Source organism: Erythranthe guttata, chromosome 4 (genome assembly GCF_056151865.1).
Source record: "Erythranthe guttata isolate IM_541 chromosome 4, IM_541, whole genome shotgun sequence".
In the NCBI taxonomy this organism is placed as follows: domain Eukaryota; kingdom Viridiplantae; phylum Streptophyta; class Magnoliopsida; order Lamiales; family Phrymaceae; genus Erythranthe; species Erythranthe guttata.
The window spans coordinates 10,774,692-10,788,137 of record NC_142536.1 but is presented as its reverse complement, the minus strand read 5'-3'; the positions used below and the strand labels follow the sequence as shown (position 1 = coordinate 10,788,137).

The 13,446-nt window shown below is 35.5% G+C and overlaps 1 protein-coding gene across 1 annotated transcript; it reads right to left on the bottom strand.

Annotated features, from left to right (window-relative positions):
- Positions 1–984: 984 nt before the first annotated feature.
- LOC105976176 (DEA(D/H)-box RNA helicase family protein) lies at positions 985–11,508 on the bottom strand. Its single transcript, XM_013001469.2, has 19 exons — positions 10,922–11,508; positions 10,118–10,272; positions 9,958–10,045; positions 9,367–9,609; positions 8,977–9,072; positions 6,756–6,944; positions 6,513–6,672; positions 6,307–6,437; positions 5,990–6,157; positions 5,631–5,903; positions 4,669–4,863; positions 4,283–4,486; positions 4,087–4,156; positions 3,766–3,914; positions 2,645–2,950; positions 2,471–2,530; positions 2,230–2,382; positions 2,016–2,126; positions 985–1,918 (listed from the first exon to the last, which is right to left on the bottom strand). Exons 1-19 carry the CDS (start codon positions 11,282–11,284, stop codon positions 1,448–1,450), a joined length of 3,585 nt encoding a protein of 1,194 aa, XP_012856923.2. The 5' UTR covers positions 11,285–11,508; the 3' UTR covers positions 985–1,447.
- Between the last annotated feature and the right edge of the window lie 1,938 nt (positions 11,509–13,446).

Here is a 13,446-nt window from a genome sequence, read left to right as displayed (position 1 = left end):
CACATATCATCGGGCCTCATTAGTATAGGCTCAAGCTCGACTCATGTATTTTTCGGGTTTCGAGTTTATATCGGGCCTCATTATTATACAATTGTGATGAGTAAAAAAAAATTATAAAAACAAGTGATAAACAAGATTTACCTCCATTTGAAGCCAATCCAAAAAAACACTAAACGATCTTCGCAAGTTATTGGAAAAACTTAAAAATAAGACTGAAAGAAGTAAAAATAAGACTAGTAACTCTTATTATTGGAAACATTTTATATTCTCAAATATCGGTGATAAATTTCAGCAGCTGGATTTCAATGGGTATTTTGCATTTGATTCCTATTTTACTTAATGTCACCACCACCACTTAATTCATTTTATTTTGCAAATAAAATTATATTATACGATCGTAACTTGTATGTTGAGTCATAACATTAAAATCATAAATATAATATATATTTTATTATTAACCTAATAAGTCAGACCTTATTCGGATTGAGCCATTGTAGACTCAAACTCGACTCATAAATAAATCGGGTTTAGTAAAATTGCTCAAACTCGGCCCGACTCACTAAAAAGTAGGTTCGGCACAAATATAATCGGGCCGAGCCATCGGGCTTCGGTTAGACCCGGCTCAATTGCCGATCCTAATTTCATGTAAGGGGCAGCAAGCTATATGAAACACAACATAGAGGATCCTTACTAATATTTTTAACATGAGTACTTTTTTATATAGTCAGACATTATAAGGGGGTGAGCAATTAACTGCAATACATGCATACACACCTAAAATACATACAGCTACTCGGTGTCAGATTCAGACAACAGTCTTAACCAAATAATTTCCTAAAAAGGCATTTCATATATATATATATATATATATATATATATATATATATATATATATATATATATATATATATATATAACCAGTCGAAGGTCAAGTTTGACAAAATCACCAGAAATCATACTCTGATATCAAAGAATCTAGAATAATTTCAGTATAACAGCATAACTGCAGCTGCTTTGAAGGTGCATACTGATAAATCGACAAAAAATATCATCAGTTTTGCAATATTTCACTTTACTCGTTTTCCTACAGAGAAAAAAATTGTATCGGCCTAAATCCACCTTACAAAAGGTCGAAAAAATGCTTTTACTAGGCTTAATGTATTTAAAGATCATACAGATGCTGTTTCAATTTACAGCAAATTCAAATCAGGACGAATCTGCTTACGACATTCCAAATCAAAACTTTTACATAACTCTTAACACCAATTAGCAGATAATATATATACAGATGATGATGAGCGAGCCTCTGCTATAGTTATACCATATTACCGAACAAAGCTTCACAAAGCTTCTGCCCCCAAAAAATATCGTTCTGTTGCCTCGAACCATTTATCTTTTCGGGTTGACTTTTTCAATCATTTACCAACAAATTAAGTAATAGAAAGTATTACCTCCACCTAGCAGGAGAATTAGACTGTTTTTTCTTGCTTTTCTTGAGAAGGGTAGACATGTAGTCGACAGTTTCTTCGGATGACTGGTTATCACCAGTCAACCACCTGAGAGCCTCTGCAGCTGCATCCTTTTCAGCATCTTTCTTACTTCCCCAAGGTCCTCCAGCAAAATCTAGACCGTTGAATGTAACCGTTGATCTGAACTTGTTGTTTTTTAGTGGTTTTGTCTTGTATGAAGGTGGTTCGTGACCTGCCCTTCCAAGTAAGGTCTGTAGAAGAGATTTTGCATTGTCATTGCCGCCTTTTCGTATACCTGATTGAATATCTTTTTCGGGTTTTCTAGAAGGTGTTGGAATCTGACGCCCGTACACAAATCTGCCTTCGCATTGGTCCTCTGATACCAACAATCTCACTGCTGTTAGAAGTTCATCATGACATTCCTCTATGTTCATCTTTGGATTTAAAAGCTGCAGTGCAACAAAATATGAGACATCTAAGATTTGAATTGTTGAACAATTTAATGGAAAATGACTACATAACAAACATTTCATTTCATATATATACCTTCTTCTGAAGGAGTTCATCAAGCTCACTCTTTAAACTCAGGTATGTAGCAGCCAACTCGGGCTTCATAAAAAATTCCAAATATCCCCCCAACATTTTCATGTGGCCATCCTATAAAGAAAAGAAAAGAAAAACAAAACTGCATTAACTACAAGCAAGTGGACTTTAAACTAAAGGAATTCGCAATGTAATGTCCTCCAAACATAAGACTTACGATTCCGCCTCTAGAAATATGTCCTCCAAATAAAAGTACCACGGAATCAGATACACCAGTTGAATCGCGGAGAAATACTGAATTGACTTTCACTTTTTCATTGAAAACAAGCCAAGGAAATCGAATCTTGGCTTCCTGAGCATTCACAGAATTCTGACACAAAAACAATTAAGGGATATTAATCCAAGCTCGACATAGAGATATATAAGTATCAAAAGGTGCGTTAACTGAATAATCGTACCGAATGCAAAAGCACTGGTCCGTCCTCCATGGTTTTTAATGATATTGACCTCTCCTTGTTCTGTATAAATATACAACTATTAGTACTTAATATGCTGATAGAAATGCCGGCCAAACATTATCAACAAATAATATTGGACTGATTGAGGGAATATGAGCACGAATATGAACTGACCACAACAGAGCATATCCCAGGGAAGAGACCAGCGCATATAAGAGCACGGATGAGATGTTCATCATGACTCCATTTGTTGCAATTATCAACAGTTTCAACCAAACCAATGTCTTTGAGCAGATAAAGGAACTGCTTCTTTAAGGAATCAATGGCTCTCAGAGTTTGTGTAGAAAGGAAATTTCTCCAACAGTATTCATAACCAGACTGCTTCCTTTCAGCTTCTCTCCAGCCCTCAAAAGCCCGATAAAGAGCAACATGGTCGCTGAACTCACGTCCTGAAAATTGGGCCTTTGCAGACTCAGCTAGCTGCAACACGTGAAAAAGAGAAACCTAATGAACTAGAACAATAATACAACATGTCTATATTTTAGAAGCCAAAGCATGCACCCACAAGTTCTATTATTACAGGATGCTTACAAGCTGAAATTATGGATACGTGTGCACATTCACCGCTAGTGTTGGAGGCTTGCGCGTTAATGCATGAGACTATATCTAACTCGTTACTTAAAAGTGTATGCTCAATTAGTAAACAATAAAAATAAAAAATGGACACAGCATTTTGCAATGTCAAAAAAACTTGGAACATTCTCCAGAAAGAGACGAGTTCCATACCAGGAACCTATAACCTCCTCATAATCAAGTGATATACACTATGCACAGTCTAAGCATTTGTGAACAACTCAATTAATCAGCAAAAGGGAGGAACTTTTTTAAATGATAAACTTTATGTCTAGGGGTAGACAAATCAAACAGATCAAAGCATCCAATTTATAACATTACCCAAAAAAAATCCAAGTCAAGTTAATAACAATGGCAATGAGATATTACGAACATGTGAAATCAGACATAATTATAGCCATCAAGGAACTTCAGATGATGAAATCCATATTCCAATAGCGAAGACACGAAGAAATATCCAGAAGCTATTCATGAAACTGTAAAGGGGTGCTCGGGAGATTGTAATATAACTGCACATTTTCATGGAAAAGCAATAGAAGTTCACTTGTTTCATTTTCTTTCTTTTGCTCCAATTATGTTTAGTTTTCATTATGTACTAAATAAACAGAAATCGAAATGAAAAAAAAATATAAATATACATCTCAAGGTCTGATACTACTTACATCCTTCTTATCAAATGGCATCAAGAATGGATCTCTGACACTTAGGCCAGCAACAATAGTCAACATCGGATCTAAGCAGTTAAACATAGCACCATATATAAGCATTTTACCAAGCTTTGGCTCAACTGGAAGCGTGGATAAGTTGCGCCCTGTCAGCAAACGAACATATCATTAGTACACCTCGGATTTTGCAATAACTATGGTTGTGGAACTTACCAAGGCCACACACACACACACACACACACACACACACACACACACACACACACACAAAAATACGAATATACTGTAAATAAGAAAAGTTAAGGATTCTGTAGCTACCCAGCACTGTAAGATTTTCACTCTCATCTAAAGCCCCAATCATCTTTAAATACTCGATCGCATTTTGAACCTGGGAAGCAGATAAATGAATAGATATGAAGATAAAACTTCCAAACACAGCAATGATGCTGGTAAATGCAAGGAAAAGGAAAATGGGTAAGTTGTACATATATACTGGGGACTCCATTTAACTTACAGATAGAGGTTCGGGTGGTTGTAGTGCTTTCGACAAGAAGTCTGAAATGCTCCCAAGTTGTAGACTCTTGATTTGCAAACATAAAGACTGTAAAGGTGTTCTCAAAAGCTCCGGCAATTGATAATCTGCAAAGGCATCATGCACACACCTCGGGTAGAGATGATAACATTCGCCTGATTGAACACGGCCTGCTCTGCCTTTCCTCTGATAAACAAAATAGCATCCGTCAAGTACGGCATTTACTAATATATATATATATATATATATATATATATATATATATATATATATATATATATATATATATATATATATATATATATATATATACACCCCACAAATAGTTTCTTGAAAAATTGCCAAGTAAGAAACTAAGAAAAATTTACTTGGCGAGCCGAAGCCTTGGAGATCCAGGAAGGAAGCAAACAAGGAGTGTTATTTAGAGCATCATAAGAAGTCTCTTTTGCTTTCCCACAATCAACCACAAAAACTACATCATTTATGGTGATACTTGTTTCAGCCATATTTGTTGCCAGAACAATCTTCCGCACTCCATCTTCTGGTTTATCAAAAATAAGTTTCTGCATTCCCAAAAACATAATGGTAAAGATAGACACAAAATTAGATAAAATTAGGTGGAACAGGAAGAAGGCTGAAGCAAAGATAGAGAAATGAAGTAGGTAAATGCATAATAAGTTTAATTTACTATGCATGCTGTCACATTGTATGTCTCGTATCATAAGAAGATAAATATATTTATATTAAGAATTTCAGCATCTTCCTGTTTAACATTGTGTGCCCTAATTGATATAGTGCCAATCAAACAAAAGCATCAATATATTCATTTTTAAAAAATATGAAAAAATAGAACACGTCTATATATTCATCGTTAAAATATATAAAATGATAGAACATGTCTACCAAACAAGGAAATTTGAAAGTTATATATGTGGAATTGGCACCCTTTATCCTTGAGTTAGCTTTTGTGGATGAGTTCTACCCAAAACCGTTGAACATGGAGCAGAGAGCCAGGCTGAATGAGAGGTACTGTGTTCGAATCCCGCCGACCCGAGTTTCTCAGTCCTAGTAACCCAAACCCGTTTACATTACCCAAACCAGTTTAACATTGTCTATGTGTCCTAATCCTTACCACCCACCCTCTTCCAAACACAACCACCCCCCCCCCCCCCCCCCCCCAAACACAGACACACATAAAACCTGAGTTACTCATTCCTAGTTTACACTCTGGTAAAATGCCTCCACTTACATAGGCAATGGTCGTTTCAAATCATTTAACAATTACTAGCTAACAAAAAGCAATTGGGCAATCAGAAGGCATCTAAATTACCTGCTCTGCACTGGGCATGGAACCATGGCATGCAAGCAAAAGAACTCTGGTTGGATCACCCAATAGTGGATGAGCTTGAAGTTGATCTTTCAAAGAATTGATGTCATCCCAACCAGTCATAAATACTAACACAGCGCCCGGCCTTTCTTTGTGATAAATATGACAGAGGACATGCTCAATAAGATTAAACCCAATTGAGTCTGGATTCCAACACGAAAGTGACTCCCTAGCTCTAGGATTATACTCCCTAAAATCAGCAGCCATAAGAGCTTCCTGTTGTTTCAAATCGAGAAAAAAGTATAAATTTCTGAAAGAAGAGAGTCGAGAGAACATGATTTGATCATACAAAGAACAAATACCTCAACAGCTGAAGCTATCTGAGTCTTCCTTCTTTTGAGACCCTGCTTCTGCATTTTCCACTGCTTGTCTTGCCCATAATTATCAATTTGATTATATGGTGTCAACCTATACCCAGTTATTTCCAATATATTTTCTAGATAGTGACTCCGGACAGGGTATGTAAAACCCTGATGATAACAATATCATAGAATTAGCAATTGGATCAGATTTTTTTTTTTTTTTCTAAAAAAAAAACAGGGGGTGGGGTGGGGAGGGATTAAAAACAAGTATGCAGAACACAATCACGCGATGTCGAAAATTTACATTTCTAACTTACAGGAATGTGGATTGTTGGAGCACCACCAAAATAGGAAGAAAAAAGGTCGGCATTTAAAGTTGCACTCATCAAAATCAATCTCAGTTCTGGTCGGCGACGAAGAAGATCCTTCAGTACAATCAGAAGAAAGTCTGCCATAAAATTCAGATTACACTAAGAACAGAGAAAATATGTAAAGAAAGAAGACCATATAAATTTAAAAGTACCTTCATTCATTCCACGCTCGTGAATCTCATCTACAATAACATGAGTTGTGCCTTTTAATTCTCTGTCAACCAATAATCTCCTTAAAAGGATACCAGTAGTACAAAAAAGGAGACGAGTATCTCTCCCTCTCATTCCCTCAAGGCGAACTTTATAACCGACCTTCAGAGAAAGTGATTTACTAATCATATAAGCATCAGAGAATGAATTTATTGGTTTGAATCAGAGAGAGAAAAGAGGCTTACTGATTCTCCTATTTTTTCACCACGCTCAGCAGCAACTCTCTCAGCAACTGATATAGCAGATATTCGTCTCGGTTGGGTACAGATAATACTACATTCAGCTCCTTGTGCGGCTTCAATTTCTGACTCTAAGATATATTGTGGCAGTTGTGTAGTTTTTCCACAACCAGTTTCACCAGAGACAACCACCACCTATAAAACAAATTTAACACATTAGATAGCAGATAACTCGAGACTTGCCTTAGAATCCTCTGTATAATTTTCCTTAAAGCTGATTAAATAATATCAAAATGATATAAAAAACTTCATTATGAACTGTTTTCAATGCAGGTACAGTAAAGTGAAGGCCGTATAGGGGGGTCAAGACTTTAGAGTCCATGTAAACATCCTGTCAGTACCACCAAACCTAGGTTCTTTTGTACTGTTTTCAATCCACATTAGTGAGTTTATTCGTTTCAAGACCCACACTATTTGATACAGAAAAGGCTGGGTTTAGTTATATCCCAGTGATAAGATTAAACGGGATTTGCTCGTCTTCCCTCTGTTTAGGTTAGAGGCCACAGGACTCCACTATGGAATTCATCACCCTTTAAAAGAGCTTCAGTCCTTCAAGACTCCAGTAAGAGCAATAACAAAAGAGGGGAAAAGAATATTCCGAATTAATTGGAATCTAGGGCAAAAACAATAATACAAAGCACTATAACAGAGGAGTAAGGTCTTCAAAGTCCCAGACCCAATTGGACTTCATTCCCCTTGGAAAACCAATTAACCTACGAATATGTAGACCCAGGTTAAAAAAAAAAAATCACTGTGTTGTTCCAATAGAGGCTAAACATACTTGAAACACTTCATTGACTGAAGGTTTATCTGATTACATGCATCAGATAATGTACCATCACTTATATTTCCTTTCATTTCAGAGATATAGCTATCCCGCAATGGTTGGGTACAGTTTCCAAAACAGCTCAAATCAGTGTTTTAGAGGCAAAATCACTGAGAGAAGCATTCCACAAGTCCACTTGCCTCACAGCCAGCATTGCACATATGCTCGATAAGTTTTGATGCACGATGTTTTATAAATTTGGGGGTGTGCCATAAAGTTACAATATAAGACAGCAAGTTATCAATTAGTGGGGAAAAAGGATATGGAAGAACAATTGAAATTCAAAAGGCTCGCAATTTATCTTGGTTAAGTGGTGTGAATTTATGATAATTTGAATCTATGTTTGGGGATAATCGGCAAACAACATACCTAACTTATCAGCGACAATTACATTATTTACATAGATGATATGAAGCACTATGGAGAATTATCTTCTAGCTTTTCGACTTGAATTTAGAGAAAACTAACAGAATCATGTGAAAGAACATATATTGTCATGTATACAGAACATCATTTTACAGATACCCCTGTAAAACATCAGTTGTCACTCATGCAGATTACAATACCTTGGATGACATTTTATTTTAAAATCTTGCTGAAATAGTAACAGAAAACAGGGAAAATAACGAACATCGAAAACTGAAATATGAAAAAGAACGAGGTATAAGAGTTTTCTGTTACTTCAGTCCATATGTGTATAGAATTCATAATTACACCCAATTCCTTCTGCCTATCGCCCAGTCAGAGACCAAAACCACCTATAACACACTCTCGATATGGGAGCCAACAACAGTAGGTTAAAAGGGAGCAAACCACCAAATATTGTAACTTCCTCTAGTCAATATTGCAAGTGATGACCGCAATTTTGTTAATGATGAGAGATTTGTCCTAGCAGCTGTGGTTACTAATGTAATATCGCAGGTGACGACCCGGCAATATTGCTTTGGTTTCAAGGGTGGAGGGATGAAAAGTAGCACAAAGGACTAATTTTTTGTCATTTTTCATTATTTCAGTCGTCAACCAACTTTTGTGATTATAGGAATATTTTATTTTCTTGCATGAAAATACTAGAAAATCATACTGCCATTCACTCTATCCTGCAAATATATCCATGTCATTTCACGACATTCAGTTTTAGACAAAATTACCTATATAAAAGTTAGTCAAATAATAAGATTAACAGGGTGTGGGTGTCCATATGATGCAAATGGTAAAAAAAATTATGATCAACACGCTAAATTCCTTTTGGCTAAAAGACACAGTGCACAAAATAATTAAAAAAATCAAACAATCAAGCACAAATGAACCTCTTTGAGAACAATTAATTGAAAAATGAGGAACCTGATTTTGGGAAACGGCATGCAATAATGCGTCTCTCTCTTTATATGAGGGAAGACTTTTTCGAAATTCTAGCATCTTCTGGCCTTCTGGAGATTCCTGTAAATAAGAAGCGGTCGAAATAAAAATCATTTATTACTTAAATGCTCCAACGAAACATAATGCAACAGACCAGCGTCCTATTGTTTTCAGCAGTGAATTCATGTCACAATTGATCAAAAGTATTCTTGAATACTTCTAGCAATCTCAACATTGAAAAAGGCAAAAAATTATCTTTAAACAAAATTGTGTTTCGTTCCAACTATCACAAAATCAATCCGCAGAACAAGTACGAAATAATGACAAAATAGAGCACGTAATATTACGAGTCAATAGAATATGGATAGTACTAACTTTCCAATCTTGTTGTTTATTGCGCATATGCAAGCTCCTCCGCTTAATAATTCTCTCAGCTATGACACTTTGGGTTGAGGGCTCCTCTTGCTCATCAAATCCTTCACCATTTAATGGACTCTGACCCGTATTGGACTTTGGGAACGAACCATTCACAAAATCTTCCTTGTTCACAGCCTTCCTAGAAAGATGCGCTCTGAGATGAGAATTTACCATCCTATGCAACCCGAATGGTAACACCACCTGCAAATACAATAAAAATGGTCCATGTTATCAATAATATATTCAAATTAAAACCCAAGCTAAGAAATTGAGTGGGATGAAGTGGAAGTATTTTATGGCCACATCTTGTTTACAAAACAAGTGCTTTTGAAAAAGTAAAAAAAATTATGTTTCTAACCTGAAAGGAAAAAAAAAACACTTAGTAAAGTATCAAAAGGGAAGCATTTCAAAATCACATTATTCTTTCCTTGCCACAAAATGTTCTCGAACGGTTACAAAGAAATGCTTTGGATAACTTTTTTTTTTAATTACTAACATAAAAGGCAAAATAAAATTAAAAAATTCAGTAAAATAGAATTTGGTAAATACCTCCCTCTGAGGACGCTTGGTATCCAAATCTGATCTATAATTTGGGAGAGGGGCTTTACTGAACACAACTACTTTATCATACTGACGACTGCAATAGAAAGAAACCTTTAGGTATAATTCCAAATAAGTAAGAGATATACACTAAATACCCTTCAACTACCTGTGCAATCCCATTCTTGCAGCAAGTGCTGAAAGCTGCTCAAAATCACGTCGGTCTTTTTTCTCCCTCGATACAATTTCTTCCTCATTTTTGCAGCGCACAAGTGTGGTCAACTTTGACCTCCAGTCTTCAACATTATCAAGGGTTGAAGAACCCTGAAAATCAGAAATAAATAGTTTTCAAACTACTGGGTACAAAGCACAATCAAGATTATCAAAATTCTACCAAGAAAGAGCTCCGTTATGAAGGCTAAATGAAATTCCCATGTAAGGATTTCAGAGTGAAGGATTTGAAATCTGACAAAAAACTAAGCTCATTTGGAGAAGTACAAGATACCATACATTTGAAATCCTTTAGAACCGCTTTAACTCATTTTCTTCATCAATCATTTTTGTGTGGACTTCAAATCCACCAAATATCTCAGTTATTTCAAGTACTTAAGCTCGAACTCACCCCTCAAAACAAAATATCACCATCCAAATGCAACCTTAACCTTACTAATAATAAAGTCAGAATTATAAATAAGTCGAAATATGCATAATTCAATCTTACCAAATCATATTTACTAGGTCCTACTTTAGGAAGCATTTTTGGGTTCCAAAACTATGTTTAATGTGTTCTATATATCGATATTGACAAAGTAAACTTAATGAAAAATAACAAAACAAGAAAGAGAAAATGGAAATATAACCAAAGAAAAATACAATATTTTTACACTTCTGAATCCCCGAACCCGACAATTGAAATATGAATTCCCCAACACGAGGCGACAATTGACAACAATCGAGAAGGAAAAATGGTTACCAATTGCTTAGAAGAAGAGTGGGACTCAGTATCAGATTCATCGTCGGATACATAATCGTTGTAAGCATAATACCCCAAATTCTGCTGATAAAAATGCGGCGAAGAAAACTTGGAAGAATTATTTCTATTGCGCCTCTGAACAACGGAAGAAGAAGAAGAAGATGGAGAAAAGGAAGCAGAGCAAGTAAAAGCAAACCCCCTTAGAAGTGTGTTGCCATGGGTTTGAGGGTACAAACTGTGGAGCCTGCGGTATGTAGTTGCTATAGATGACAAAGATTTAGGTGGGTGTGCGAGATGAGCCAGAGACATGGCTCTGAGCTTCAGCTTCAAATAATCTTGAATAAAAATGGAAGAGAATGTCATGGTTAATAATAATTCATGAATACTGTTTGCTGGTTTTAGAATTGTGGTTAGGGTTTAACGACGACGGAAACAGGTGGTGGTTCGGTTTCTTTCTCCTCTCACTCTAACTTCGTCTTTTCCTCTTTTAATACTTCTAACTTCTATGGGTAAAAAACCATTTTTGCCCCCTGGACTTTGGGGTATTTTGCAAAACTTACAAAACTTCCACATTTATACCTGAACTTAGTCGGTTGTTGGGCGTGGCGCCCCTTATCAACGTTTCGGCAAAACAATGACCCTATTGTCACACATGCGGTTTGAGCATGCGAATTCAAGGGTTAGTTCGTCTTTTCCAGTACACTTTAAGTTTTCTAGGACTAACTTTTGTGTCCCGGCTATTTTGCTCATCTTTCTGATCATATTTTTTTTTTTGGATTGTGAAGTTACCAATAAAGAAAAATTCTGACGAAGGGGCCTAATTTGAAGGTAAATTTCGTAATTACAATTATGGCACTTCTCTACTATGATTTGTCCCGTCAATCGAAAAAATTGAAATGTGAAATATGTGATTGGATATGACACCTTTGCTCGTTTTACATTCTTCTGTTTGTTGGATTATTTACAAATTAATTTTCTAAAAATAACAATGTTCTTCGTATAGCTTCTTTCCTCAATCATGGTCTTATTTCTTGTAATCGTTTCTAGATCACGATTCATGCTTCACATTCGATTAACTCAGAATGTTAGCCTGTAAATTTGTTTGTGGGCCGGCCAAAATCTTCAAAATGTCGACACTCTATTTGGCTCAAAGTGTTTTTTCGTTCATGATTTTTGAGATGCCGGTTCTACCCTTTTTCTGCTCTCTTAAGGTTTTATTGCAATTTTAATTCATGAATATATATGTCGGTTCTACCCTTTTTATCCGCTACGTATCATTTCTTACTCTAGAGGAGATACGTATACCTAGTCTTGCAGAAATGAAGAGGGAGTTTGAGAGGATGAAATTGATTCTCGAAACAAAAGACCACCTTATTGACCCTCATATGAAAGCCTATCTTTTACAAGAGATTTTGCTCCTCCTTAACAATATAAACACTGCCGCCGATTCTTCTACGTCCGAGCGACAACATATCTACCGATGCGTTCACATTTTTCATACTGTAATTTTGAGCAATATTTTTTCTTTTCGTATTTTGTGAGTTTTAGTGAGTTTGGCGAATCAGCTTGACATGAACTGTTTTTTTTTTCTTTTCTTAAATATATCTTTAATTTCGGCTAGTAGCAATATGTTGTGTTAATTGTAGCAAATATAAACTTGCAAATTAGATAATTATGTATTATTCTCAACTAGCATATATTTTAACTTAAGTAACCATGATTTATAAATGGGACATGATAAATGCGGTTCCATTTTTACGAATGCGGTTTTAATTTTTAGGCTTAAACAATCCGTTTTTTGTATATCCACGCCCAAAATGGATGTGAAATATGGAGTAAATTGAATGTGGAAATTCTTTATAGGATGGCTATTTCCAGATTGTAAGCCATGAAATTTACTGTTTTGATGAATTATATGAGAATGCAATTGCCTTTCTTTATGCATTTTTTTATTGATGTATGTTAATCGCACTTGGAAACCATGAAGAATCGTTAGTAGTTTCACTAGTTTTATATACTTCATTTATGTTTAACAAAATTTCGAGTACTTTGGTCGAATTTAATCGGGAACTGAAATGATTTCGATTGGTTCGAAATGTCTTCGAATAATTCGGTGTTGGTCCTTCACATGAACGATGCTGACTACTAAACTCTTTCATTTGCATGCTAAAGAAAATATCAGTAAATATTACATCTTACATAAAGGCAGGTGATAAAGTTGTTTGATCATATTTACCAATATCAGAGAATCTGTAGATCTTGCATAAATTGGTGCTAAAATTCGAAAAATAATTCTAAATGCCATTACAAGTTATCTATGTACGTAGTTGGTTGAATGAGTAACTTCATTACAAGTATGGAAAAACAGATTTTAGTCATCCCGTTATCTATGAATATGTTTTGCTTACAGGTTTTTTTTCTGGGCATTGCCCTACCTCACAACTATATCCCAGTGTTTGTATAGATCAAGGAAATGAAGAAAACGCTTCTAATTTTTTTTAAAGAAGTACAAACAATTCGAAAGC

What these genes read in the sequence shown, in the direction of transcription:
- LOC105976176 (XM_013001469.2), bottom strand. Translation starts at nt 11,284, where the DNA reads ATGACATTCTCTTCCATTTTTATTCAAGATTATTTGAAGCTGAAGCTC. An exon ending in GCAAGAATGGGATTGCACAG is followed by an intron (nt 10,046 to 10,117) that starts GTAGTTGAAGGG and finishes TTTCTATTGCAG; the next exon opens with TCGTCAGTATGATAAAGTAG. An exon ending in TGAAAATCTTACAGTGCTGG is followed by an intron (nt 3,915 to 4,086) that starts GTAGCTACAGAA and finishes GTTTGCTGACAG; the next exon opens with GGCGCAACTTATCCACGCTT.